We start from the raw sequence: 27,991 nt of genomic DNA, 5'->3' as shown, positions 1-27,991 counted from the left end.
AGAAGTCAGGTTATATAATAGAATTATCACAGTTTTATATAACTCTGTTAACAGTCATTCAATCAGTCAAACAATATTTCTCGCATTCACAGGCAATGTAATCCACCCGATAATTTCCATATGACCCTCGTTTTATTTATAGTGCCTACAATAAATAGATAAGAAAACTATTAAGCAAAAGAAAGAGCTCTTATCTAAATAACATGCGAGTCTTATAAACTACAATGTTATATAACATAGATTATCAACCAAGCAATCAATCAAAAATAATACAGTAAATTTTATAACAGTACTGTATAACTTTGTCAGTCACTTAACCTTAGTGCTTGAACTTTAATAGAGAAGTCAGCTTATATAATAGAATTATCACAGTTTTATATAACTCTGTTAACAGTCATTCAATCAGTCAAACAATATTTCTCGCATTCACAGGCAATGTAATCCACCCGATAATTTCCATATGACCCTCGTTTTATTTATAGTGCCTACAATCGTCGGTTATTCACCAACTTTTTTATTCCCCCATTTTTATCAATTCGATAAACATAAAAAAACAAGTAAGAACGTTGCAGTCGGGCGTTACCGACTGCGGAATACTCATTCACATCCCCTCAACAATTTAGTAGTTAAGTTTCGTTCTAATACTGTAGAATATACAGGTTTTTCCGATTTGCCACGCCCCAACTGGGCGTAGACACCTCATTTTTGGTCAGTTTTTAGAAAGAGATAACGTTACCCTAACTGCAAAGTTTGAATGCTTACCCTAAAAAAATGTGAAAATTACAGGGTATTTTTCGATATGCCACGCCCCTAAAGAGGCGTAAAAATTATTTTTGGGGAATCGATAGAGGAGGCTACCAGTAAGTCAACTATCCAAATTTGAAGCTTTTAGCTATTATACTTTAGGAGATATAAACTTTTGCGGTTTGCCACGCCCCCTGTGGGCGGACATACATCCGACAAAACTTTTTGGTCTTGGGTGATCAGTCCGAGTATATATACAAAATTTGAGGTCTCTGCCATCAATAGTGTCCAAAATATAGGAAAATTTAAAAAATCACTATATCTTCAGGTCCGATTTGCCACGCCCCCAACGGGCGTAGACTTATAATTTATCTTCAGACTTTATAGAATCATACCATTAGCTGACGTGCAAAATTTCAGCATTCTAGGTTTACAACTTTAGGAGATACAGTTTTATCCGATTTGCCACGCCCCCAATGGGCGTAGATATATCCGCCATAGCTCGTGATCTTGGGTGGTCAACGCGGACCTACATACCAAGTTTCAGCTTTCTAGCTCTTCAACAAACATGATTTCTGGTATATCGGAAAATGCATTTTCCGATTTGCCACGCCCCTAGAGGGCGGATCGGGAAAATTTTAACACTTTATAAATCGGAGATATACACGAGTATGTGTTCCAAATTTCAAGTCTCTAGCTTCAATAGCGCCGAAATAGATTGCGTTCATACGGACAGACGGACAGACGGACAGACGGACGGACGGACAGACGGACAGACGGACGGACAGCAAGACGGACATTGCACAAAACCAATATACTGATTCACTTTCGTGAATGAGTATAAAAAAAACCTTACAATCAAGCTGACCACTAGAACAATGAGAGCATCGCGATACGAACAACGAGCAGCAGCAATGATTGTGCCGTGCGCTTAAACATTTTATCATCACTTAAGCAATGGGTAAATGGGATTTTATTTTTATATATTATGTACTCTTCGTGCCTATTTGCATTTGTCAATTCGTCCAAGCCCCCCTCTCCCTTCACCTTGACCCTCACTGATAAGACTTGGGTTCGGCTATCAGTGTTAAAGTCTGAGGAGAGCTCATAAAAAAACGTTTGCGAAGGTTTTTATGGCTGTGTTTGTGTTTGTGACTGGACAATGAGTCATTTAAAGCGTATAACACTTAGCCTGAGGTGAAGTCCCAAGCTCTAAATGCTAATTAGCTGCATGCATGGGCTATATAGACTAGAAGTTGCGCTACAGTGAGCATAGCATATGTAAACCAAAAGAATATTAATAATTTGTTTTAATTTTAATACAATCATATCATATAATAGCACACTTCAAACTCAAATCTGAATGTTTTCAAGTGTATTTTCATATTGGCTTCTTCACATTTGAAGTGCAGCGCATTTAAAGATTATAACAGCTTAAACACAAACGTTCCATAACAAACGCTCAGCTGTTATCGTTCACGCTCTCCCTCTCTCTTGTTATGCTGCGCTCTCAGCATTTTGCTTTCGCAATTCGCTGCGTTCACGGCGATTTGCCAGCAGCTTGATTTGCCTGCTCAGTGTGCCATCGATTTTTCCACTCGCCGCTTCGACAAATTCGCTGCTCGCCGCGTCGCCTTACTTGTTGTCCTAGGCCAAAGACCAGCTGACGGCGGCGAAAACTTCGACTTCGGCTACCGCTGCGCCGCTTCGGCTAACGTAACGCAGTGAACGAGGGCGCGCTTCGTGTTGTTTACGTGATGCATTTGACACAAACGCCACGTTTCTGACAGCTGCAGCGGTTGCAGTTGCAATTCGATTTTAATTTCTCTTGTGTGCCGCATTTTGTTGCAAATTTATTAAACAATTTCCTAGTGCTTTGCAATGAGAAAACGCAAACGTAAAGAAAAACGCGTCGTGATAAGCAGAAATCAAATCAAAGCTCTATGCATTTAAGCAAGGCGTTGCGGCAGTGAGTGAGTGAGTGAGTGAGAGAAAGAGCGCGTGAGAGCGGAAATTGAGGCTGTCACGAACTTGCCGCATTAGCACAAAGCACAAAGCAAAACGCAACAACGACTATAACAATAACAAAAACAATTAAGAGAGAAGGAGCAATAAGAAGGCGAAACAGAGAAACAGATTTGTATAAATTGCAGCGGAAGTGCGACTGAGGTTTGTAACAGCCAGCTTATGTTTGTGTGTGAGTGAGTGAGTGTTACAGAGAGACTGTTCGTGCATATGAGTGTGTGTGTGTGTGTGTGTGCTTTCACTTTCGCTTTCGTTACAGCAAATTGCACTAAATTGCGCTTTTGACACAATTTAGCTCAAGTGTTTGCGTCATTAATTCTCACTCTCTTCCGCCCTCCCTCCCGCGCTCTCGTTCTCTCTTGTTATAATTGAAAACTGATTTAGGCAAAGGACACACACACACATACTTGCATACACATATACACAAATATGCCTCTCATTATGCAGCGCGCGTGACTCACTGTGGGCGATCCTTGCCGCCCGTCCATTTTTGTTGCCGTGTCCAGGACAACCAACAAAAACAAATTTATGGCCAACAATTAATTTGAAGCTACAAAATTTTTGAACAAACGCCGCGCCATGACACGCCCAATGCCGCCCCGCCCAAGTATTTCAATTAGTATGAAAAAATACATACATATATACTTGGGCGATAAAAAATATTGTTGCTAATTTGTTTTATTATTGTGATTTATGTTGACGCCGTGCAAAAAAGCGAGAGCGACAAAGAGAGGAAGCGATAGAAAGAGCAGCATAGAAATTACTTCTGAGAAAAACGTGAAACGCGTTCTTTAAAAATTAGCTGCAATTAGTAGAAATTTTATTGGCGAATATTTGAGTTACATTTTACAAATGTGTTTTTATTGTTGTTTCATTTAGATACAATCTCAAGTTCAATTAATCTATATATGTATAAAGCTAACTTTTATACACTTTTTTGTAAAATGCATTTATTTTATGGGGCGCCAATTTCGTATTCTTTATTTTTGAAAGTATGAAAATTATATGAAAAATTTAATATTTTATATTTATTTTAATTAATATTATTTCTTCTTTAATAATATTTATTTTATAATAGATATATAATTTTATTATGAATTAAAAAAATTTAATTTTTTTAAATTTATTTATAGTCGAATATTGTTATCTTATTTTATTTTATTTTTATTTTTATTGTTATTTTAATTTTATTTTATTATTACTATTATTATTATTATTATTATTTTTTTTTTTTTTTTTTTTTTTTGCAAAACACATATTGTTTATATTGTTAGTAAACAAAAAGATAAGAGCCTTATCAGCTACCGATAAATAATGCAAAAGCTATTTTTAATCTGATTTTTTTGCAGATAATGATAAATATATATGAAACCTCTATTTATGTATACGTATATGTCTACATATTATATATCTATATGTAGACGTACATATATTTCAGTTTAATGAATACCCTCTTTTAATATTAATTAATATTATTTAAATTTTAAATTTTGTTAAGAAAGAAAAGAATTTTTCAATTGTTTTTGTACTCTTATACAAGTTTAAAAAATTAAATGAATTTTTGCTACATTACTAAACCAAAATTTCTTTAAATATATGATCCATACATTTCTTATGGCTTTTAGAGCTTTTCAATTTTCAATTTGTAAAAATCATTTCGCAAAAATTTCTATTGGGTTCATCGTTCAGAATGGCGGAAACCCTTGAAATGTGCTCAAACAAAACTGAAAACGGAAAACTGAAAACTGAAAACTGAAAAGCTTCGAAATTTGTCGCTTTCAATGCTTTGGCTTTGGCCATTCGGGAATGAGAATTCGATTGTTGTTTAATGATCATTATTGAGGAGTCGTTGCTGCAGAGGACGCCACAGTTGTTAAAAGTAAAAGTTCAATTTGCAGCTTGTTGCAAGTTGCGAGCTGCAACGACATTGCGGTGGCCGCCAGCCAAAAAGTAGTCATAATATATATCACATATATATAGATACCTATAGAAATCGAGACAGAACTTTTGCCTTACCTGAACTAATTCATTTCATATTTCTGCAACAGAAAAGTTTTTGTAGCAACAGCCAAAAAAAAAAAAAAAAAAAAAAAAAAGGAAAAAGTAGAAAATCAACCCAAACAATGCGGCTGATTGAAAACTTTTTTAATTGATTTTTGCAAAAGTTCTCTGCCTTACTCACTCTCCCTCTCTCTCTCTCTCTCTCTCTCTCTCTCTCTCTCTCTCTCTCTCTCTTTTGCAGTTGTGCCCTCCAAATCAAAGTCAGCCCAATCTTTTAGAGCCAGCTCCAATGGGCAATGCACATGGCCAGAATCGCGCAGCGGGCAGCGGCAGCTCGCCGCAGGCAACGGGCAGCTTGCTACGGCTGGCGGCGGGCGGACGCCACGGACCCGGCTGCATGCCACCTTTGGCGGCGCTGGAGGACAGACGCAGCAGCAGCAACAGCAGCCATCAGCAGGCGCGAGTTTTTAGCCGTTTTGTCAAGCAGAAACGGGATGTATTCCTGCAGGCCACTCCGCCGGTGTCGCCCGCATCGCTGCCCGCCTCGCCGCTAACGGACTGGACTCCGCCGGATGTGGGCCGCGGACAATTGAATGCCAGTGCCGAACAAATGGATTTTCGTAAGTCAATTTCAAAGTTCACCAACAATATTTGTTCAGTTTTTTTCTGTTTTTGTTTTTGCTTTTGATTGTTATTACTCGACTCCTTCTTCTTCTACTTTTTCTCCTGCTGCTCTTCCTCTTTTTTATGTCGATGTCGAAATTCAGTTTGTCCGCAAATTTTATTTCAATTTTTCCTTTATTTTTTGAGTTCCTATTTCAATTGCCAATCCAGGCAAATCATGGCTGTTGTTATATCCGCACCTAAGGCTGAGTAGCGTATAACAGCTTGCCTTTAAGCTATGCTACAGTATAACATAAACTGCTGTTATACAAACTGATCTTAGTTGCTAATACATATGCGTAGATAAGACCCGTCGTCATTGTCATTGTCATTGTCATTGTCATTGTCATTGTCATTGTCATTGTCATTGTCATTGTCATTGTCATTGTCATTGTCATTGTCATTGTCATTGTCATTTCATTGTCATTGTCATTGTCATTGTCATTGTCATTGTCATTGTCATTGTCATTGTCATTGTCATTGTCATTCTCATTGTCATTCTCATTGTCATTGTCATTGTCATTGTCATTGTCATTGTCATTGTCATTGTCATTGTCATTGTCATTGTCATTGTCATTGTCATTGTCATTGTCATTGTCATTGTCATTGTCATTGTCATTGTCATTGTCATTGTCATTGTCATTGTCATTGTCATTGTCATTGTCATTGTCATTGTCATTGTCATTGTCATTGTCATTGTCATTGTCATTGTCATTGTCATTGTCATTGTCATTGTCATTGTCATTGTCATTGTCATTGTCATTGTCATTGTCATTGTCATTGTCATTGTCATTGTCATTGTCATTGTCATTGTCATTGTCATTGTCATTGTCATTGTCATTGTCATTGTCATTGTCATTGTCATTGTCATTGTCATTGTCATTGTCATTGTCATTGTCATTCTCATTGTCATTGTCATTGTCATTGTCATTGTCATTGTCATTGTCATTGTCATTGTCATTGTCATTGTCATTGTCATTGTCATTGTCATTGTCATTGTCATTGTCATTGTCATTGTCATTGTCATTGCTATTGCAATTGTCCTTGTCATCCAATTCAAGGTACAGCATACCCGATCTATCTCATCTATTTTATGCTATACTTCAATATGCCAAATACTTCATGTTTTTGCATTGTGTTTCATTTTGAACTTTTTTCGCTTCTGTTTTATTACACAGTTCGCTTCTCAGCCTGTAGCTCACACTAAATCTGTGCACTTTTCTGTAATTCGTTCTATGTATCTCTCTCTCTCTCTCTCTCTCACTCTGTCTCCGTTCCACACACTAGCTCTGTCTCTTTCTCTCGTCTCGTTCTCTGCCTGTCGACTTATTGCAATTTAAGCGTAGTTTAAATAAGAATTTTCGTGCAAGTTTTTTCAAAAATAGAAAAAGAAAAACCTACGAAGAACAAGGCCCAAAACTTTTCATTGAAGTTTTATGAAATTTTGTGCACCCTTCTCGTTTTTTTCTTGTTTTGTTCATGGCAGATATATCCCGCTCTGTACTCCCTGAAAATCCCGCCAGCTGGCAATCCGCTTTTGTTGTTTCGCCAGCTCTCTTGACTGTTAGAAATTTCTCTGAGCTTTACTTTTCCGCTGGCGTTGTTTGCTCCTGCCATGGCTTACAGTACTTGAATATACACATATCTGCCCTCTCGCTCGCACACACACACACGCTCTGCCTCTCCTGAGTAACTTTTCGAGTTCCCTACAGCCTGTTGGCACTCGTAACTTATTGGCATTTTGGCTGGCACAAATAATATCTTCACTTGCGCCTGTTCTCCCAGCAGCCAAAGTGAAATCAAAAATTTATAGATTTTAGTTATTCATGTGAAATCTTTAAGAGATGCTGACTTTAAAAAACACACGCACGCACATGTATACCACACACATATATGTGAGAGTAAGTGCAAAATATATGAGCATGACTTTTGACTCTGCACTACAAAGCGGGCCACGTTCTCAATCATAACTCACACACATGACACTCCCTCTCCCTCTCGCTCTCCCTGTCTCTCTCACACAGCCAGTGCAGCGACCCACTTCAAAAAGTCGACTCTGTCTATTAAGAAGAGGCGGAACCAAGTATAAAAATAAAAACTCGCTGACTTAAAAAAAGAAGTCGCAGAAGAAGATGCAGAAGCTGCAAACTGTTCTAAAGCCTCGCATCCTTCGACGAGTCACAAACAAATTGAAATATAAGCGAAACGCATTGAGTTGATATCCTTATCGAGTCGAAGCTCTAATGCCCTTAATGGATGTTAGTTTGACGGTTGCATATGCGACTTATGAAGTAGCCAATAAAAAAATTTGTTGAAATTCCCTTTAGCTTGAATCAAGATTTGATCAGAGTTTATAAAAAAAATATTTGAGATCAATCCATTTTTCTCGTATATAACAAATTTTTAATTTTTTTTGCAATCTTTTTTATTGAAATTAAAAAAGAAAGAAAAAAATCTTTATTATATATATATATAGACTCTATATAACTTATAGTTTTAATAAAATTTTAATGAGATTTTAATAATAATATTTTTAAGTGACAATAATAAGATTTTAATAATAATATTTTAAAAAATATTTATTTTATTTTATTTTTATTTTTATTTTATTTTTGTTTAGTTTTATTTTCTATTTTTATTTATTCATTTATTTATTTATTTATTTATTTTTTTTTTTTTCTTTGACTAGTATGTTTATTAAAATAAAACTTTTAAAATATTTTATTTCTTTATTTTAAAAAATTTTACATTAAAATAGTTTTTTTTTTTTTAATCTATTTAGGAGCTCTTAATGATTTCAGAATTTTCTGAAATTTGTTTGAGATTTTAAATTGAAATTAGACAATATTTTCCCTCCCTTCTTTCTTCTTTCTCTTATTTCTTTCCTTCTTTTATCTTCTTTCTTCTTTTATTTATTTTTCCATAGAAATGAATCTCTCTTCGTTACCAAAAGAAAGTCATTAGAAGAGTATTTTCTTAAGTCCAGCCTTGCCAGCTACTGCAATGTCACAAAGCACTTGCCCTAGTCACTCAAGCTGACACTGTAGGGTATAGAAATTGACGCCCAAAGCTCTCGTCGAGCATTCTGTGGCGCTGCTTTTGGCTGTTTACAAAGAGTCGCGTTTTCAGCTGGCGAGAAAGGCTGTCAGATCGCGGGAATTTCGAAAGGCCACGGGTCGAGTGGGGAGAGGGTTAAGTGGGGATGGGGGTAGTGTTGGCTTGGCAGGCTGTTTGGAGCTCTGTATCAAAAGGCAATTGAAAAGGCGGCTGCATGGCTGCCATTGCAGCGACTCCAAAGTCCAAAATCAAATCAACGAAAAATTCTAAACGTGCCAAGGCGCGATTCAATGAGAGAGTGAGAGAGGGTGAGGGTGAGAGAGAGAGAGAGAGAGAGAGACAGCGAGGGGGGGAGGTAGACAGCGAACGGTTATCAAAAATTCTCTTTATAGCGTGAGATAGCTGAGGTGCCACGCCCACTCAGACAGAGAACCGCCTGCCGCCAACAACCCCCCGCTCCGCATTCATTTCACATACACACAACAAAAATTCGCTTCGTTTTGCTGCTGCTTCTTCTTCTTCTTCGCTTTTTTCGGGAGCCTCTTTCAATGCATAAATTCATAATTCATATGGGGCCCCAAGCGAAACTCGGCAGAGCAAGCCTCCATTTGCAAAAATATAATAAAAAGCTGCTAGAGGGAGTGAGGGGGGTGGTGGGGTCAATGCAAGGATGGAGAGGGGGAGGGTCTCCAAATGCGTTCAGTTCGCTGTGGCTTAGTTTTCGGCGCCAACTGCAACCAAAGCAACAACAACAACAACTGGCGACGTGCTCAATTAAGAGCCTATACACACACCAACACACCCACACCCACACACACACACCAATACACACACACATTATGTTGTGTATAAAAAAAGTTGGGACTGGCACGTGGCGCGCCGCTAATATTTATGGCAATTAGTTTTAATAGTTTTCCTTGTAAACTTCTAACACTCCACGCTCTATCTATCTCTCTCTCTCTCTCTCTCTCTCTCTCTCTCTCACACTCTCTCTCCTCCCTCTCACTCTGTCAGCTCGTTGCGGAGTTTTAACAACGGTTTAATGTTGTTAACAATAATTGTTTGTGTGTGTGTTATGGAATTTAATTTCAGACAACAATTTCGCTAGGGTTTTCCTCCTTCGGCAACTTTCTGGGCGCCATTTTGATAGAAATTTGCGAAAGTTATTTTTGGCATATGAATAATTTGCAAAGCTGGTGATTATAAAGATGATAATAATGATAAGCATAACGAAAATGGGCATGACGATGAGCCTAGCAATGAAGATAATGATAATGATAGTAGAGATTTATAAATCATTATAATTCATACTTCATTCATATATTTCATTCGAATAATGACAATGACAATGATAATGATCATGCTCATGGTCATGATCACAATAATTCTAGTGCTCATTCACCATATCCAATGTACTAGATCGTAGACAAATTTCTTATTTGAGCATTTTACTTTTCAGAAGGCAATCAAAAGTTCTATAATTTCGTCAGCCCCCTAAAACTAGGCAATTACCAAACAAAATTTTAAAGTTCTCAATGAATATTCGAAGCAGATGTCAAAAAGTATGCAACGCTGATCAGCTTTGCATATATTATTATAAAGTACTAGAATGACATTGGGGAATTAAAGGGATCGCATTGTTCATTACTTCTGTCCGTTAAACTTGAACTCAAGTTCTTCATTCTCTGGTTCTTTTCAGTAAAGGGAAACGAACCAGCTCACAATACGAACTTGACTGCAATGAAAGCTCAATCCCCTCTCACGGCCTCTCCCGTTCCAATTCAATATACAAACAGCGCTTCCTGCTTATTTAAATTATAACAGATTATAACACTTAGCACAACTCATTGATTCATATATATTTATTCTTGTATTGATTCCAGTTGCTTTTGTTTGCTTTCGAAGCCCTTTGTTCATTTCGTGCACCGTTTAAATTACAGCTTTAAGCCGCCATCAACAAGCCCCCGAAATCGCTCTCACACTAGCGCGCTCACCCGCTCGTTCGGTCTCACTCGCTCACGCTTTACACGCTCTCACGCGTCAGCTCAGCTTCGACTTCCAGGCTTCGCTCACATGTGCTGGCCACTAGAAACCAGTTGCTCTTGTTGTTGTTAGTATCGCTTTGCACTTGCTGCCGCGCAGATCGTTCGAGTCGAAGTCGCCGTCGCCGTTGCCGCCGTTGCATTCGCCGTCGCCGCTGCTGTTGTCGCCGCGGCTAATTGGAAAAATGTGTGTATGAAAAGTGAAAAGTTGTGTTAGAATCGACGCGTAAAGTGTTTTATTTTGCAATAACAAACGAAAATTGATACCCGAACGCGAAAGCGAACTCGAAAGGGCGAAGGCCAAAAAGCGAGAAGAAGAGTGAGTGATAAATGAAACAGTTTACGGTTTACCGTTGTTGCGTTTTGATGTCTTTGTTTTGCTTTACAAATCAAACAACCAATTTGTTGCAACAACAACAATAAAAACATAAATGAAATGAAATGAAAGAAATGACGCCGTCTTTTGGCATTCCCGTGGCCATTCCCGAAACTTCCCCCCGTCCAACCGTCCATCCGCCTGCTCAGCCATAACCAAAAACCAGTTTTCGAGCTGTGCCCCTCGCTTTTGTTTTGTTTTTGTTTGCTTTACTTTTTACATTTCCCTGTTTTTGGATTTTCTTTCTGCTCATTTGTCATTATGTTTAACCTTTCGCTTTTGAGTTCATTTTCCATATGGATTTTCATAAATCTTTTTACGTTATGGTTTACAGTTTACGTTTTGTTTGGCCTATTCCAATGAGAGCACGCACTCGCCGCGCTCTCAATCTCACCCGCTCTCTCAGTCGCTCTTGTGCCGCCTTCCAGTGGCGTCTTGTTTCAATTTACTTTTATTTATTTTTGTTATATTTTACACATGTCGCGGTTTTTTTTTTTTTTTTTTTTTCAATGAGCCGCAAACCATAAATCAACGGCACTTTTTTTCTATATATATAAATTAACTTTGCTATTTCAATTGAAATATTTTTGAGCACTTAGCTCATCTATCTCTATCTCTCTTTCTTTTGCTTCTTCTGGTTCTTCTGTGCTGCCAGATGACGTCGTCAGCCTGGACTACAACAGCGACTCCACTGAGTTTCACAACTGCAGCAGCGACGATTGCTGCTATGCATCGACCAACACATTGACGCAGCCAGAAGAGCAGTCAGCGTCACAGTCAGCTGCGCCGCAGCAGCATCGGCAGCGTCTGCACTCCCTTTCCATGACTTCTTCTACATCTGCTTCTACTTCTTCATCTTCCAGCAATGATTCTGATTCGCTCTTTGGTAACTAAGCACAAATGAGTCTTGATTCTTATTTGACTTGCGCATGCCTGCTAAGAGAGTCAGTCGTATTAGAATTTTTGTGATGTGATCAGCAGTAAGACTTTTAATTGGATTGTCTTTAGTTTTCCAAAGTTTATTCTAATTGGATTTAAATTGTTTTGTTATAGTAATTGATCATATATATAAGTCTAATGATCCTTAGTCTTAATCGATATTCTAAAAGTATTCTTATGAGAAGGTCTAATAAGAACTATAAGAAACTTATAGAAATTCAAATTGAAAGTGTCTTAAATCGTATGCTTCTCGCATTGGAAATATTCAAATTGAATTGTATCTCTCCTCATTAAAAATGACTTCTATGTATATTTGTTAATCTATAAAAGACATTCATAACTATATTTACTAACTGATTCGATTTTCCTATTTTAGATCTCAACAATAAGGAGTTAATAGAGCTGAAGCGTCGCTGTCGCGCTGATAAGATCGCCGGCTTGAGCTTGAGTCGCATCACATACCTGAGCATCGCCCATGAATCGGAGCCAGATCCGGAGCAGGCGCTCGAAGCGGGGCTGTTGCATACGGAGCTGTTGATTACGCCGGAGAGTTCGCCGGATGAGCGGATGGCACTGCAGCTGGGCAAGAAGCTCGCCCAGGTGCTGGGCAGCAGCTCGGCCTCGCCCACGCCCACGCCCCCCGGCTCGCTCACGGAAGCCAATATGATGCCCGTGGGCGTGGCAGCGGGATCTGTTGCGATTGCCACGCCCCGTGTCGATTCGCCCCTGGGCAATGGGGGCGAGCTGTTCAACATATCCAAGGCCAAGAAAGTGGAGCTGCAGAATCTGTCGTCACGTTTCACAGCCGCCGTCAGCCCAGCCTCGACGCCCACAAATCTAACAGATGTGGGCGTGCCAGCGACAGGTGAGTCCCCCGTTCGGCCTTCGCGCATTTATTTGCTCATTTCACATTCCGGGCCGAGATCTGGCGGCATTTAAACTCACGTGAGGGTCGCCTCATCTCCGGTTTCCCCCATTACAAACGCATTAGCCGGAGTGGGCGCAAGGAAGGGCGGTAGGATGGGGGGCGTGTCTGATACCAGAGCATGTGCCTTTTGGCGATATGCGGGAATTATTCAAATTCCCACTTGGCCACCCGCTCGCAAATCAAACGAAACGCGCGGCATAAAACACGAATCTTCCTGTTTGCCCTCTTCATCTGATTGTTGTTGTTGTTGTTGTTGTTACTGTTGTTGTTGGGGAGCACTTGAAGCGCCATGTGTATGCTCAAGTGTGTGGCCCTTGTGTCCGAAAATAACAACGAAGCGGCAAAAAAATTTAAAATGAAAATGAGAATAACTAAAAGCCTTGTCCCTTTCGATACACTGTAAAATGAGTACAGAATGCGAGTATATTGGCTTATAGAATTTGAATTTAGACAACACCAAAAAATAATTTGTTATAAAAAAAAAAAAAAATGTTTATACACAACTTGTGTACCGAGCGGCATTTGAACCGCGAACCTTTCGCATGCCGTGCAGAGTGCTTCCCATTACGCCACTGGCTACGAAGTCAAACTCGGCTTTTACTTTCAAATAAGTGGCACCGTCAAAAAATAAATGAATAAAAATCATATTTATGTTCACAACAGGATTTGAACCGGGGGCCTCATGTTTAGCATGCAAAATCCTGCACATGCTAATTTTAGATTTCACTTACAAATAACAAATTACTTCTGCAATAAAACTAACATTAACTGATTATAATATATGGTCGACTCGAAGAGTACTCGAGCTCGTTTGTCAATCTAGGCCACTCTCTGGAAGCTACTCGCTATTTAATTTAAAAATAATAGCGCAATTAATAGGCAATCATATAAGTTTGCAGCAGGAATCGAACCATGAACCTCTTGCTTGCCAGGCAGAGTTCTTATGCTAAAAATGCTTGAGTTTCAGCTAAGCTAAATATAGCTGTCATTTGTAAATAGCTAATGACTGACTAATTAAGTAATTACGTACATATGATATATTGATAGACCTAGACATATTTCCCTCAAAGCACGATGACAGCTCAATTAATCGGGAAATATAAAATGGTTGCTACGCGAAGGCCTTACCTAAAAGGTACGGCTCGGAAGAGAATTGATTGAAAATTCAATTAAAATAAATGACAAATATTTTATAATTTAAGTGACTTTAATTATTATATTATTTTTTTTTTTTTTCTTTTTTTTTGTTTACTTAATTTTTATTCACGTAAATTATTCCACTTCTTCTTTCATTTCAATTTTTACCGAACAGAGCATTGCTCAGTCGTTCACACTCTAAGTTTTCCAAATTTTTTCTGCTCGTTTTTCCTTGGCGCTCGACGCCAATTCCATTGGTAAACATTGGTAAAGCATCTGCGCGAAGTGCTTGCCAAACTTTAAAGTTTGAGAAGCAGCAGCTCAAAGCGCAAAGGTCGAACCGAAATAAAATTGAAAATTTCGTCTTTGTATGGCAAAGTTCATGCAGAAGTAATAAAATAGATCGAATACCTAAATAGATGGGAAAGGTACAGGTATTTTAATATAAATTTAAAGTGGGAAAGGCCAAGCCCGGGTAATAAAAATACCATTTTATTTTAGTATGTAAATAAAAGCAAGGAAGTTTGCAAATTCAATATAAATAAATTGCGAAATATGTTTAATTTTATTATTTTTCAAAAGAAATAACGAAATATATATATTCCAATGCATCATCTTTTGATTGTGTTATTTGTCCTTTTTTGCCTTTTTTGCAATTTACAATTTTTATTGAATTTTATTTCGTTTTCATTGATTTTAATTACAATTTCTAATTGACATTACGTGCTGAACGTCTTAAAGAAACTCTACGAACGCCCCTAGATCCTCCCGTTCTATAAGTTCGCGCCTCTTTGAAAATAAAGTCAACCCATTTTTACTCTCCCGGCTATTTGAATAAAAATTTGTTTCAAGTTTTTTAATTAACTCGTGTCGCTTTGTCCTCTTTTTTTGTACTTTTCGGCCTGCTCCAGAAAAGCCTATTGTTTTTGTTCTTTTTTTATAACGGATGCGATCTGTGAGGCGCATAAAAATACGCGCTTAGAGGAAATATAAATATATAAAGTTAAAATTGAAACGAAAAATTGGCAAAAAAGAAGTGGTGAAAATTGTATGCTCTAGGTTTAGATACAGATACGAAAGACTATAAGTGTAAGGACTTGATAAGAAATATTGGCTTATTGATTAAATCATATGGAAATAGAGCAAACCCCAATTGAAAGACTTTATGATATCATTCGAACTAAACAGAAACTTGTCATACAATTGGACATTTTAATGAATATTTGTTTATTGCAAATAGATTTCTTAGTCATCTAATGTACAATGACAAAATTACTTTGCAAGCATTCTTTGTAATGATCTTAAGGTATTGAGATTAATTCGAGCATGAAACTCATTCTAAGACGATTCCTGCTCTGCATAATCCATACCATACAATATTCTTGATTTCATCACAGAAATCTTCCAACTAACTTTTAGTGCATAAAACTTTTAAGTAATTCATTCTAGCTAATCTTAAAAGAACAAATGGTCAAACACATCTGTTTTAAATATTTTCACAATGCCAATATACCCTGCATTTCCGCTTGCTGTGTATAATAAAGCTATCAATAATGTATACATATTTTATATAGTATATTAATTCCCTATCTGTCGCATTCCCTATATCAACATCCCGTTAGTCTCTGCAGAAAAGGGTATGCGAAAGTAATTATTGGCACATTTATGCAAAGGCTCGCGCTCGTGCTGTGCTCGCACATGATATCTTAAATACATTTAAATATATATGTATATACAGTCATTTATATATAATATAATTGCCAGCTAAATTTATATATAAAATCCCCAGCATACCCTTAAGTTTTAGCTCCAGTCCCCCAACCTCACTGTGCCACGCCCCCTTTTCGGCATCTAATGCCCGTCTAATTGCGTCCGTCCGTCGCTTGGCTAACAAACAGAGCCCAAGCAAAACAAGTAAAAATTGTGGAAATCGCGTTTGACTGACTTCACGATACTCGCGCGATGAAAACTTAAAATATATCATATCTGTAATCAGATAAATATTATTGGATATAGAGGAGTTTTCTATGCAGGAGTTGGAGTTGGAGCAGAAAGAAAAAATTATTATATTATTGGATTTAGACTACTATAGAACAGATCCTAACTCTCTAACTCAAGTTGATTGCACTGGGAGAGTTTCACTGCCTTCACCATAAATAAGTATGTACATATATGTAAAATCTGAGAAAATATAAATAGGATGCCAGCTCTAACTGCTTCTTCCTCTCTGGGACTTATTCCAAGTCCTCTAATACTCAGTCACGGTTCCACATGAACACACAACTAATATACCCTCTTCACTGGGTGAATGGCCATCAGTGAGATGGAAGGTGCTGAGTGAAGGGCGAAGGGTGAAGGGCGTGGCTGGGTATATTGTGACCCAGCACGCCAAAAACATTTGTAAAAAACTTAAAAATTGCAAACACGTCTTCATTGTTTACAAAATGTCGGCCGGAAACTGGGAAAACTGGGGAAACACGGCAAACGGGGAAAATGGGCGCCCATTTTCGATTCCCCATTGTTGCGAGAGCAGCAAAAAAAAGAGAGCAAAATAAAGTTTAAATTTTAATTAAATCATGTTGTACGAAATGATGCACGTGGGAGCAATGGGCACCCGTTGGGGCTGGGGGCGTGTCAGCCACTTGGGCTTACAGTCAATGATGATGGCCGCGATAAGCGCTCCACTGGGTGTGCTCCGAGCTGTAGCCACTGCCACGACTAAGACTCATCGAGGACTTCCACTGAGCTCCTCATGGGCAGAGCGAGAGATTTAATAACGCAACTCCTGCTGTATATATAAATATAAATATAATAAAAATTGGATGCTGCGCCTCCTAAATTATATAATTTGCTCACGCTTTGCTCGTAAAGCGATTACCGAAGATATTTTTATATGCATTTTAGGCGCTGCTCTTAATGGAGCCTACTGAACATTAACTGGGGAGCTTTTCAATATTTGCAGTTGAGCAAAATAGGAAAAGTGAATGAAAAGCTGAGTTTTTCTTAATGAAAATTCAATTGTATTGTAGTCAAGTGAATCATATAAGAGTAACACTTTAATAAAACATTGAAATGAAACACAGAAGTGAGACACTGCAATGGAGCACAGAAAGAAAGCACTGAGTATGAAACACTGGAAAGAAACACAAAGTGAAACATAGGGATGAAACAATAATGGAAGCCTTAATGCAAAGCACTGAAATATAACTCTTAAAGTGATACTCTAACACTGGAATGAAACACTGAAATGAAACACTGTAGTAAAACACTGAAATGAAACATGGACAACTAAAATGAAGCATTGACGTCAAGCACTGAAAGTGATACACTAAAATGAAACAGTGAAATGAAATGTTAGCACTTGAAATACCACAGTGAAACACTAAAATGAAACGCTGAAAAGAAACAGTCAAGTATTGAACTCCCAATCGTCATGTGTATCATTCAATGGCAGCATCTTAAGATGAATGGAATGCTTTTAGTCAGAGTGTATCTTAATACTCTCAAATCTGCATTATTGTTAGACCTTTTTTTCTTTGCCGACTATTTTGATTGATAAATCACTTATAGATAGCTTTTCGCCAGCTTGGCGCATTTTCTTGCTCTCGCTGCATCAATTTGGGCTGCTAATGCGGCTTGGCGCTCACCTTCAGTTCAGTTCGTTTCATTTGATTTCCATTCCGTTTCGTTTCGTTTCAGCTGCAGCGACTACATCGACTCCGACACCAACTCCAACTCCAACCTCGACCCCGACTCCGACTCCGCTGGAAACGCAGTCAACTGTTATAATTTCGTTTAAATCATCTCAAACACCTGCCTCAGCTGAACGCTCAGCCTCGCCCACTGACAGCAGCGCTGCTGGGGAGGCGCTGCTGCAGGGGGACGAGGCTAAGCAGTTGGATGCTGATGCGGCCTCGCTGGTGCCGCCTCCGCCCGGCTATGGCACGCCCACCAATCCGCTGCTATCGAGCAATGTGCTCAAGAAGGTGGCCAGCTTCTCGGTCGAGAGATCGACGTCGACGAGCAGTAGCTGCAATAGCAGCAGCGCGCCTATCGTTCAATCGCCAGCGCTAGCGATGGCCGCGCCAGCGCCAGCGCCATCTGGCGACGAGAGGGAGACAACACTGACAGCAGCGCAGCTGGAGCAGAGCCTTGCTGCCGGCGCAGGGTCGCGGCGCGGCTCGTCTTTTGTGCCGGAAAAGTTAAGCTTCGCTGCATATGAAAAGTTCGAAGGTAAGTCTAGCAAAGTAAACATTTGCCTACCTCTACCCCCCTACCCATGCCCCACGCACTCCCTCACCCCTCTGCACAACTCAAGCGCAGCCCGGGCTGTATGTATATAAATTCTGATGATTTTTGTGCGCTTTGCTGTTTGGCTTTTACGTTGAGCTTGGCAAATTTTTGCGCTACGTTTGATTGCGTTTCGTTGTTTGCCCAAAGTTAACAATTAGTTGCCCTCTCACTCCCACTCCCACTCGCACTCGCCCACTCCCTCTCTCACTCTCACGCACTTCTACTCTGCAATCCCCTGGGAAAACAGAAATCAGTTAACCAATCAGAAGTCAATGCGCCACTTGAGTGAATCATTAGTTGAGTTATTGTAACAAACGGTAAAAATAACAAACCATTACTGGCGCCATCTATGGGTGAACGTTGCTGCGAATTATGTTCATATGCTTTCAACTTAACTTTCAAGTGCTCTTTAAAAGCCACTTAAAGGATAATTTTGTAAATTATTCGCAATTTTTGTAGTTCAGATTGTTTCTGCGCTTCAATGTGGTGTAATTGCACTGAATTGTTAAGCATTTGCTTGAAAAACTGTGTGCTTGCGCATTATTCCCACTCATTTGATGAGATTATTAGTTCGTATTTGTTAAACGGCGCGAAATAATTGAAAAATATTCTCGTAAATATTTTTATTGATATTTAAAAAAAAATAAAAAAGTATTTTACCAACATCCTTCGAGCCGGATTTGAACCAGCGACCTATGGATTTCTACACATTGCATGTCTCTCTACAGTCCACCGCTCTACCAACTGAGCTATCGAAGGTGTATGGGCACTGAGTGGCTTGATTGTCATTATAAGCGAAGTGCTTTTTGCTTTCATTTTATTTAATGATTTTTAAATAACATTTTATGTGCTTCAACATCAAAATCATTTTCTGTCTCTTTCTAACTAAAGTGATGCATAAATAAATTCATTGACAAGCAGCTTTATCAATGAAACGAAAAAAGCAAGGCAAATATAAAGTAAATGTATAAATAGCTGATGGAAAAGTAAAGTGAACAATATAAAAATTTATAATGCACTTAAAATTGAATAACTAAGCAGAAATTATAAATAATAAAAATATATAATTATTATCAATAATTAAGTTAACAATAAAATAAATAATAGTAAAACTTCATAAACTAATAAAATAAATAATTAAATATTGTTAATAAATTTATAAATAAAATGTAATACATTTAGATTTAAAAATATGTTTAAATCTGCACATATTATTTATTTATTTATATATTTCAATACGTACAAAACTTGTTATTATACATATATTCATAAAATTGTTTATATCACATGAAATATGTTAATCTCATAATTTTGTTGACATTTTTGCAAAATTTCAAGCATTTTCTTTCCTCACTTCAAATGCCTTTCTATTTGCCTCACATTTTCGTCAAGTTCGCCGCCATTTGTTCCACTCTTCATTTATTTCAAGAATTTGTTTGACTTCTATTTACGTTTATTTTGGCCGTAAGTTCTCGCTGCTTGGCTGCGGCTGACAGCGCTTATAACTTACGGCTATGCAAATTCTTTGAGCTGCGCGCCCACGTTCTGCCCACGTTCGGCCCCTCGGGCATAACATTTTGTCCGTCGCCACGCCCACTGGCCACCGCCCCAAACCTAGTCGATTGTCGCGTATTTGATTAAAATTTTCAGATTTTGTTGCATTCTTTTGGGCGGTGGCTTTAAAATCGAATTTCCCTAGTCATTTTGGAACGTGCAGCAACGGGCGTCTGCCACGCCCATTTCGCCAAATAGTTAACGGAATTTTTGTGGCCCGTTAGGCGTCAGTTTTTGTTATTGCGCGTGTGGCACACTAATTGGTTGCAAGTTGCTGGCCGTCCCCTGCTGCTGCTCCTCCTCGTACTCCTGCTGCTGCTGCTGTTTGCCACTGCAGCTTGCCACATCACGAGTCGCATCAACGTCTGCCGCAAATTAATGCAAACAAACATTTTAACGCCTCGCTGCACAAACAACAAAAGCGTTCCGGCTTTGCCTTTGCCTCTGCCTTTGCCTCTGCCTCTGCCGCTGCCGCTGCCGCTGCCTCTGGCTCGTCTCTCGTTGCATTGAAATCCAACGCAATTTGCTGTCCTTCGCATCTTTGAGCTGCCAGCTACTTGCTCCTCTTGCGACTCCTGCTGCTGCTGCTCCTCCCGCTTGTCAGTTTGTCTGAAGTGGCCATCAATTCTTCCCTTGCTGTCGTTTTTGTCGCGGCCACCGCCGCCGTCGTCGCCCCCTCCCAAAAATCTGATTTATATGCCCGGCAACGTCACGTTTGCCACCAAAAGCAGCTGCCGCTGGCGCTGCTCCTGTTCCTCCTGCTGCAACTAGCGAATAGTGACTGCTATTCGCAACCGCATCCGCAACCACGTCCGCACCCGCACCCGCACCTACATCCGCATCCGTATCCGGTGGCCCCTCAACAATGTTTGGGCAGCGCGTAATGAAACAATATTTTGGTAGACGGATATAGCGCTCTCAAGTTGGCTGGTTTCGGCTTAAGCGAATGAAGGGCTAGAGATGCGGTTGCAGCTGCTTGATGGATACCCTGTAACCTGTATATATACTGTATATGTAGGGCAGGCTGAACTTGTGTCAAAGTTAAGACAATATATGAAAATCTAATGAAAATATAATTGATAAATCTCAATAATCGATGCAATGAAGCTTGCCTATTATATATCGATAATTATCGATGCTTAGAAAAGCTGAGGACAGTATAAATTTATTTTTTTATTTTCAGATATATCACATATCGTATAGGATACATAAGCTCAATTATTTCTTATCATTCATCCTTACCTATAAAGTGTCGTAGTCCTATCATTTTTACATACATCGATATATATCGATAATCACTTTGGCTTCGTTTCTTAGCGTTTCAATTATCTATTTGTATTGAAATAGCTATTGAGCCAACACTTTTTCCCAGGGTATCTTCTAGTCAAGCTGCTGCTTTGCATGCTGTTGTTTCGCTCTTGCTCTTGCCAGCGCTTTGTGGTCTCCTGTGAGCAACGTTTCATTTTCAGCGCTTTGTTGTCCGTTGTTTGGGGCGAAAGTGTTTGGGCTGTCTGCGTTCGAATTGCAACGTTAGCGCCAGCGTCGCAGTCGCAGTTGCCGTTGACGTCGCTGTCGACGTGGACGCGTTTGTCCGTTGATGAATGCAGCGCATGCATGCGTGCAGCGTCACGCCTCCCCTACCAGCCGCAATCATGGCACGCCCCCTGCACTCGCTGTCCACTTGGCCGGGACGAACGAAGCAGTTATGCAAATTTGTTGGCCAACGCTTTACGCGGTTTCATCAAAAGTTGCCAAACGTTAGCGACGACACATCTACCCCATGGCAAAGCCCCATCCTTCACCCTCTGGCCACTGAGGTCTACCTTGTGCCCCGACCCTCCTGGACTTCCCTCGCCTCGACACGCATATCATTGGCGTCCGCTTATCAGTTTTGATTACATGAGCCTAATGATCAGTGTACGGGTTTTCCAGGGCTTTGATGACGGTTTTGTGTTTGGATTTATTGCGCTTTGATTGGAGCTGCGGCGTAAAAATAGTTTCGCCTGGAACTAGTTCACGAGAAGATCACTAGCAGTAAAAATAGAATAGTGAATATTCCAAATTTATGAACTAGTTCTATCAAGTAACAGGTTATTTGTTGATATTCTTATTGACTGTAAATGCTTTGTTAATGTTAAAGATAACGATAAGGTTGATATAGTTCAGCCTAGTAACAATCAAATGAAATTAAGAAAGAACTAGCTCTTAAAAATAGTTGCAATTTTTAAGAATATGTAAAGAAAGTATTGAGACATAATTAACTTATATTAAATGAACCAATGAACTAGTTAATTCAAGCAGTTTATTTTTGAGTAATTTATTTTGCAATTTAATAAAAATAAAATATATTATAAATATAAACAAATTAACTGATGTTCGAGTTCATACAACTAGCTCCTATTGAATTTAAAAAAATATAATCTCAAAAAAAAAAAAATTTGGTAGCTCATTAAAAAATTAAATGAATTTGTACATAAAACTTGTTCCAAATATATTTTTAGCTAAATCATCGTCATTTGTCTTGGGCCATTTTGATAAGGATGTGATTTTGCACTTATCTTTGACATTCACGCTTAGTGTAGATTCTCTCTTTGCCCTTTTCTCTCATCGGCTCTTTAATCGTATCGACTAGCGTAGTATCTGGACTGTTATATCAATTATGCTATCAGTTGCAATAAGTTAACTTTTACGGTCTTCATAATCGCTAAACACTTCAAAATGGCGGGGATATTAACTGATTAATCAGAAGTCAAAATATCGTAAACCATTTCAATTGATTTACAACGCATTTTTTAATCGAACTCTTTTAGTTTGTGCGAATTTAGAAAGCAGAAAAGTAGACCAAATCATTGAATATTATTGATTTCATTATCGAAGAGAGTTGTCTTAGATTAGCATTCACATATTTACGTGGGCCCAGAGTTCATTTGTGAATGAGTCAGTTCTATGAACAAACTCTGACGCATTTTCTTTGAGGTCTGGACGAAATTGCAAATCAATAAAAGAAATGACCCACAAATTTAGGCACATGATTCATTGGTCTAAGAAAATGGGCTAGGTAGATATTCTGTATTTATTTATTATTTTTTACTTGTCAATCGATATATATCGGTTTCAAATGAATGTAAGTTTGATATGTATGTGATCTGAGTTGTCAGCTACTCAGTCGATCAGAAATAGTAGAAAACTTGGAAAATTTGATTCTACTACCAGTCGATATATATCGATTAATCCCAATTCTGCCGAGGTTTGTATGTAATGATAATATCTGACCTGTCAGCATATGGGATGAAGTAGGAGTGGTTGGCAATAAACTATGCTAGATTCAATGGCCAATCGATATATATCGATGTTGCATTGTATTTACGCCTGGTGCCATTGCCAGTCGAGATACATCGATTTGAAGTAGATGTAGACTAGCATATATACCTCTCGTAATACTTGAAAGCAAACACTTTTCAAAACTACAGGGTATAGAGTATAGAAAATAGAGTCCCAAACTTGCAGTTGTTGTTATCAGACCGTGACTGATAAGCGAGCGACCTTGCCAGGGCGTTCGGCAACTGCACTTCCCTAGCCGCTATATACGATTCCCTCAGGTCTAGCGGCACAGAAATATATTGTAGGCAGCGCAACGAAGGGTGTCACACAGCAGCTGTCACTTATCAACCACGAACACAAACCGAAGCTCGAGCGTTGACTCGCACAACTTGTTGTTGATAATATTTGATAAGTGTCGACACTTTTAATTTTGTCCGGGCGCAAAGTAGTGAATGACTAAATTAGGAGCTCAGCACTCAGCACTCGGTAGTCGACAGTCAACAGCGCGCTTCAGTTGCAAATAGTTTCGAGTTCTTTCTCCCTCTCCCTCCCTCTCTCTCTCTCCCTGAGCAGAAGCATGTCCAGCAGCCCGGGCATAAAGCCGGGTTTGAGCAACGTCTGGTGTCCGCTGCTAGCCACACATGTTCCACAGTTGGAGCAGCAGCAGCAGCAGGAGTCGCCACCTCCACCGGAGTATCACGTGCCAATTAGTCTGCCAGATTGTGGCATTATGTGGCATCAGCCGGATGAAGAAGAAGCGTTCAGCTCTGAACAGGCAGCGCCCGCCCATTATCTGCAGCTAATGTCAATGGCGGGCAAGCGCGTGCAGCTCGCACGCTCTAAGCCCCAGCCCCAGCCAACACCTGGTGTCGCCCTCTATCGGCCAGAGGCAGCGGCGACGTCCGCCGCTAAGGCTGCGGCGGCTCCCTGCCAAAGTCGTTCGCTTAGCATTAGTGTTCACATTGTCAGCGTTCGGTTTGACCCACACGCGCTCTATCCTCAGCTGGCGGAGGCGCGGCCTCTGCCCCTGCCAGTTCCAGTAGCAGTTCCCGCTAACGTTCCCGTTCCTGTTCCCGCTCCTAATAGCGCTCTCTCTTCAGCTACACGCGCTTACTGCCAGCGTAAGTTTTATTTGTGCTACACTCAACAACATAATTGGGGTATGTGAATTATGCTGCGGAGCTTGTGATTGAAAAATTGGGAGGTTGTGTTAAGAATCATATATACAAGAGAATTTGTTGAACTCTTCGGCTCTTGAATTATCGCAACTATTTATTATTCATTTGTTAGCTATTCTCTGTATCAAAGTGAATCAAAAGTTGATTCATTTCGTTCTTTCAGAAGTAAATATGATTTATACCTGCTTATCAATTTATTCGCACATTTTGATTATTTTATAGTTCTCAAAATTTGATAGACCTAAGAGAAGGAGTTTGAAAATTATTTTAAAAATAATTTCAAAATGGAAATATTTAAAATTAGGTTATATTTACCTTAAAGTCCGTTATATGCCGTTATATTTATATAATATTGTGTAATATGATTGATCAGCTGATTGTGGAGTAAGACAGATCTTATCTGATTGAAGCCTTCAATATATCAATATATCAACTGGCTGACATTCAAAAACTTCTATTAAATCCAAACTAATATACTTACTTAACTTTATATATAATATAATATAATAAAATTATATTACCTACGGCCATTTCTTTGCTTCCCTATCAATTGTCGCACGTTCGCATCGAGGAAGCGATAAGAAAATGTAGAGTATTTGCTGGCTGGAAGTATTTTATGTCTTGGCCAAGTTAATTTTTGTTCCGTTTGGCCATTTCTTTGCACAATGCTTAAACTTATTTATGCCTAATATTTTTGGTAGCCAACACGTCTGCAAGCAAACCTCCCAGTCCAACCCAACCCAGCCACGCACTCGCACACCCTCCTCTAGGCTGACCCTCTTCGTCTTCCTCTTTCTCTTCCTCTTCTTTTTTCGACTTTTTCTGCTAACGCACACACGCATAAATCATTGTGTCTCGGCCTCAACATGGGGCTTCGAGCCGCAGCTGTGTACAAAGTTTATATGGGGAGCTCCTGTCCCCGCCCCCGCCCCCGCCTCCCTGGGCGCTGATAGTACGCACAATAGACCGAGTCAAGTCTTTGACTCCCACAAATTTCGAACTTAATCAGTTTAGCGTCCATTGTATTAAATTATTTTGTGTAACATGGAAAATAAATACATATACATACATAAACGAAATGAATAAAGGAGAACAGCTCAAAGAATACCTGCGGGATGAAGCTGCCAAATTCAAGCAATATTATTTTAATTTATTTTTCATGTCTTTAGAGAAGCGGAAAAATGTGTATAAAATATATGAATTTTGATATACTAGATACAGATATTAATATATAATAAAAAAAAAACAAGGATAATTGTTTTCTTAGACGTCAATTGTAATGAATATTAATATAATTTTATATATTTGATATATATAAAACATGATCAATCAATATAACTGAAATCTGTAGTTTAAATATTACCTATACAAAAATCCAGGAAAATCAGAAGCCTTAAATCTTATTTGTATCAGATATGAAATCTTTTATTTGAAGTAATTATCTCTATTTTCCTCAAATTCCTCTTTGAGTTAAGAATCGTATTTATCATGAATAAATAACCGCATTAAAGCATAGCCGCATTACTAGAGGATCTCTATCCTGTATCTCTATTCTGGGATTCTTGATCTATGACGATACAGTTTTATCCGATTCGCCAGGCCGTCAATCTTTGCTTGCTTACAAGCAATATTCTAGAGTATAATTTAGGCAGATATCTGACGTAGAGACATACATATAAGTAAAAGTAAAAAGTCTTTTGCTATCTTTAATTAGATTATATATTTAAAAGCTTCCCTCTCCCTTTGTCTCGTTGCAGGTCAAATGCTGATCAAATGGCTAATATCAACGCTGCAGAGCAGCGCCGCCTTGGGCACTTTGGGCCAGGAATCTCTGAATGCGATGACGCTGCAGTTCTGTCAAAATCTCAAATATGTGGGCGTATTGAAGCAGATCTCCAATGAGCAGCAGCAGCAGCAGGATGCGCCGTCCGGCTTCAGCGTAAGTTCAATGAACCCAAATTGTTCTCCCTCTCACTCGCTCTCTCTGTATCTGTATCTGGCTAAACGGGAAATTGGTCAGCGAACGGAAGTTGTCACGCCGTGCTAACGGAAATGGATAGACAGCCTCCATGACCCCTCCACGCCCACGCCGCCTCCATTGCTTGTGTAACTTTGTTGGTTCAAGTCATTAGCTATTGATAAGCTATGAGGCAGCAGCTCAAGTTGAGCCAACTGCTCTCTGGCTGCCTCCCATCTCCCACACTCTCTCTCTCCTACACTTTCGCCACTCCCCACTTTGTTCTCTTATGCATATTCTAAAAATTCTTTGCCTTTAAACTTGACTACAAAAATGAGCCGCAAAGTTGTGCCCGGAAATTAGCAATTCCATTGCCAGTGCGAATCGCAGTGCACTTTCATTCTAGCCTTTTGCCTAGCTCTACATGTCAGCTGCAACAGCAGCTGCTCCTGCTGCTGCTGCACCCTCAACATCTTCCCACTACCCCCTCACCTGTCGCTCCAGCTGTGCCTCGAGCCCTGCCCCCAGTGCCGCCAGCCCCTGCCACTGACGAGCCTGCAAGTGTCAGAACTTGTTAAAACTTTGCCGTCAACTTTTCAGCTCTCAATCTCTTCCGTCTCGCTCGCTCGCACTCTCTCTCTCTCTCTCTCTCTCTCTCTCTCTCTCTTTCTTTTTTAACTGGCCAGCAGCACAGCGGAGTTTTCTAGCCTTTTTACACACTATTTAGGAAAAGAGAGCATATAGCCATTATTATATTGAATTTGAATCTTTAAGTAGATATATACAGATGCATAAGTATAGTATAGAAACTGTAGAAAATCTATAGGTGATGTTATTTGTAGACTTAGGCTGACTAATAATTCCTTAAATCGAACATCATTTGCTACTAGGATAACAGTTTGTATAACAGTTCGTATAACAGCTCGTATAACAGTTCGTATAACACTTTGCATAACATTAACCCGATATAATCATTTCAAGCAAATCGCAATAATGTTTAGCTAGCTGTTTTAGCTAGTATAACAATTCGTATAACAGATTGTTTAACACTTCGTGCAACATTTTAAACATTAGAAAGCTTTCAGCCAAACAACAAAAATGCTTTAACAAAGTAACTAAGCTTTGCGAATGATACGATAACAGCAAAGTATATAATTAGTAATATAGAGATAAATGATCTATAATAATGTAATGCATCTGACGGATCAGTAAAATCATCTTAGGCCAAATAAATATTGAAACTAATGCAAAAGGCTAAAGCCTTAAAGCTGAAGAAAATGTCAGCCAAAGATGAGGCGGGTTAATCCTTGACTATCTATATATATATATCTATATATTTTAATATACCTGCCTTGCTCTAAAACTTTAGAGCTTCGCCATTTAGCAGCAATTTCTCTCTCTCTCTCTCTCTCTCTCTCTCTCTCTTTGTCTCTCGAAACAGAGTATTCCGTCTATCACTAAGCTCAAGCAAACAAAAATCAACAACTTTGAGTTCCTCTTGTTGCTTTGCTAAATTATGAAATCCAACGAGTTGACTGAACTCGGTGCTAGGCGTGGGCAGGCGTAGGCGTTTTAGGGGCGTGTCCTGCAATTGCAGCTGTGCGTTTGCTTCACGCTAAGCGTGCGGCTGACTAATGGACTATGTAATACGTTTGCTTTTTTCGGCCGACGCTTAAAAGCTTTAATTGCTGGTTAACCGAAGGGACACGCCCACAGCTTGAAACACCCACAGATGCAAAGAAAAAATGTCTAATGGAAAGAGAGAAGCAGAGAGAG

General features: G+C 39.2%; 1 protein-coding gene and 1 non-coding gene across 6 annotated transcripts in view; one reads left to right on the top strand and one right to left on the bottom strand.

The window, feature by feature from the left end:
* Positions 1–27,991, top strand: part of capu (formin protein cappuccino) — a 43,067-nt gene that overhangs the window by 9,252 nt on the left and 5,824 nt on the right. The window contains exons 1-6 of one of the 5 annotated variants that reach the window (XM_089465008.1): positions 2,324–2,913; positions 5,012–5,390; positions 11,564–11,794; positions 12,224–12,712; positions 17,612–18,145; positions 26,016–26,197. In XM_089465008.1, the coding sequence (XP_089321134.1) occupies positions 5,060–5,390; positions 11,564–11,794; positions 12,224–12,712; positions 17,612–18,145; positions 26,016–26,197 (1,767 nt within the window). In that variant the 5' untranslated portion in view covers positions 2,324–2,913; positions 5,012–5,059. Of the gene's footprint in view, positions 1–2,323; positions 2,914–5,011; positions 5,391–10,596; positions 10,852–11,563; positions 11,795–12,223; positions 12,713–17,611; positions 18,146–26,015; positions 26,198–27,991 lie in introns of those variants that run through there. The other 4 variants (XM_089465006.1, XM_089465010.1, XM_089465009.1 and 1 more) reach the window with 4 other exon arrangements.
* TRNAY-GUA (transfer RNA tyrosine (anticodon GUA)) lies at positions 18,871–18,964 on the bottom strand. The gene is made up of 2 exons: positions 18,928–18,964; positions 18,871–18,906 (listed from the first exon to the last, which is right to left on the bottom strand). It is a non-coding gene; the product is annotated as a tRNA-Tyr (tRNA).

The sequence above is a fragment of the Drosophila arizonae genome, chromosome 3 (assembly GCF_054131065.1).
Source record: "Drosophila arizonae isolate 15081-1271.41 chromosome 3, UAZ_ARI_1.0, whole genome shotgun sequence".
In the NCBI taxonomy this organism is placed as follows: Eukaryota; Metazoa; Arthropoda; class Insecta; order Diptera; family Drosophilidae; genus Drosophila; species Drosophila arizonae.
This window is presented reverse-complemented; position numbering and strand designations above follow the sequence as displayed.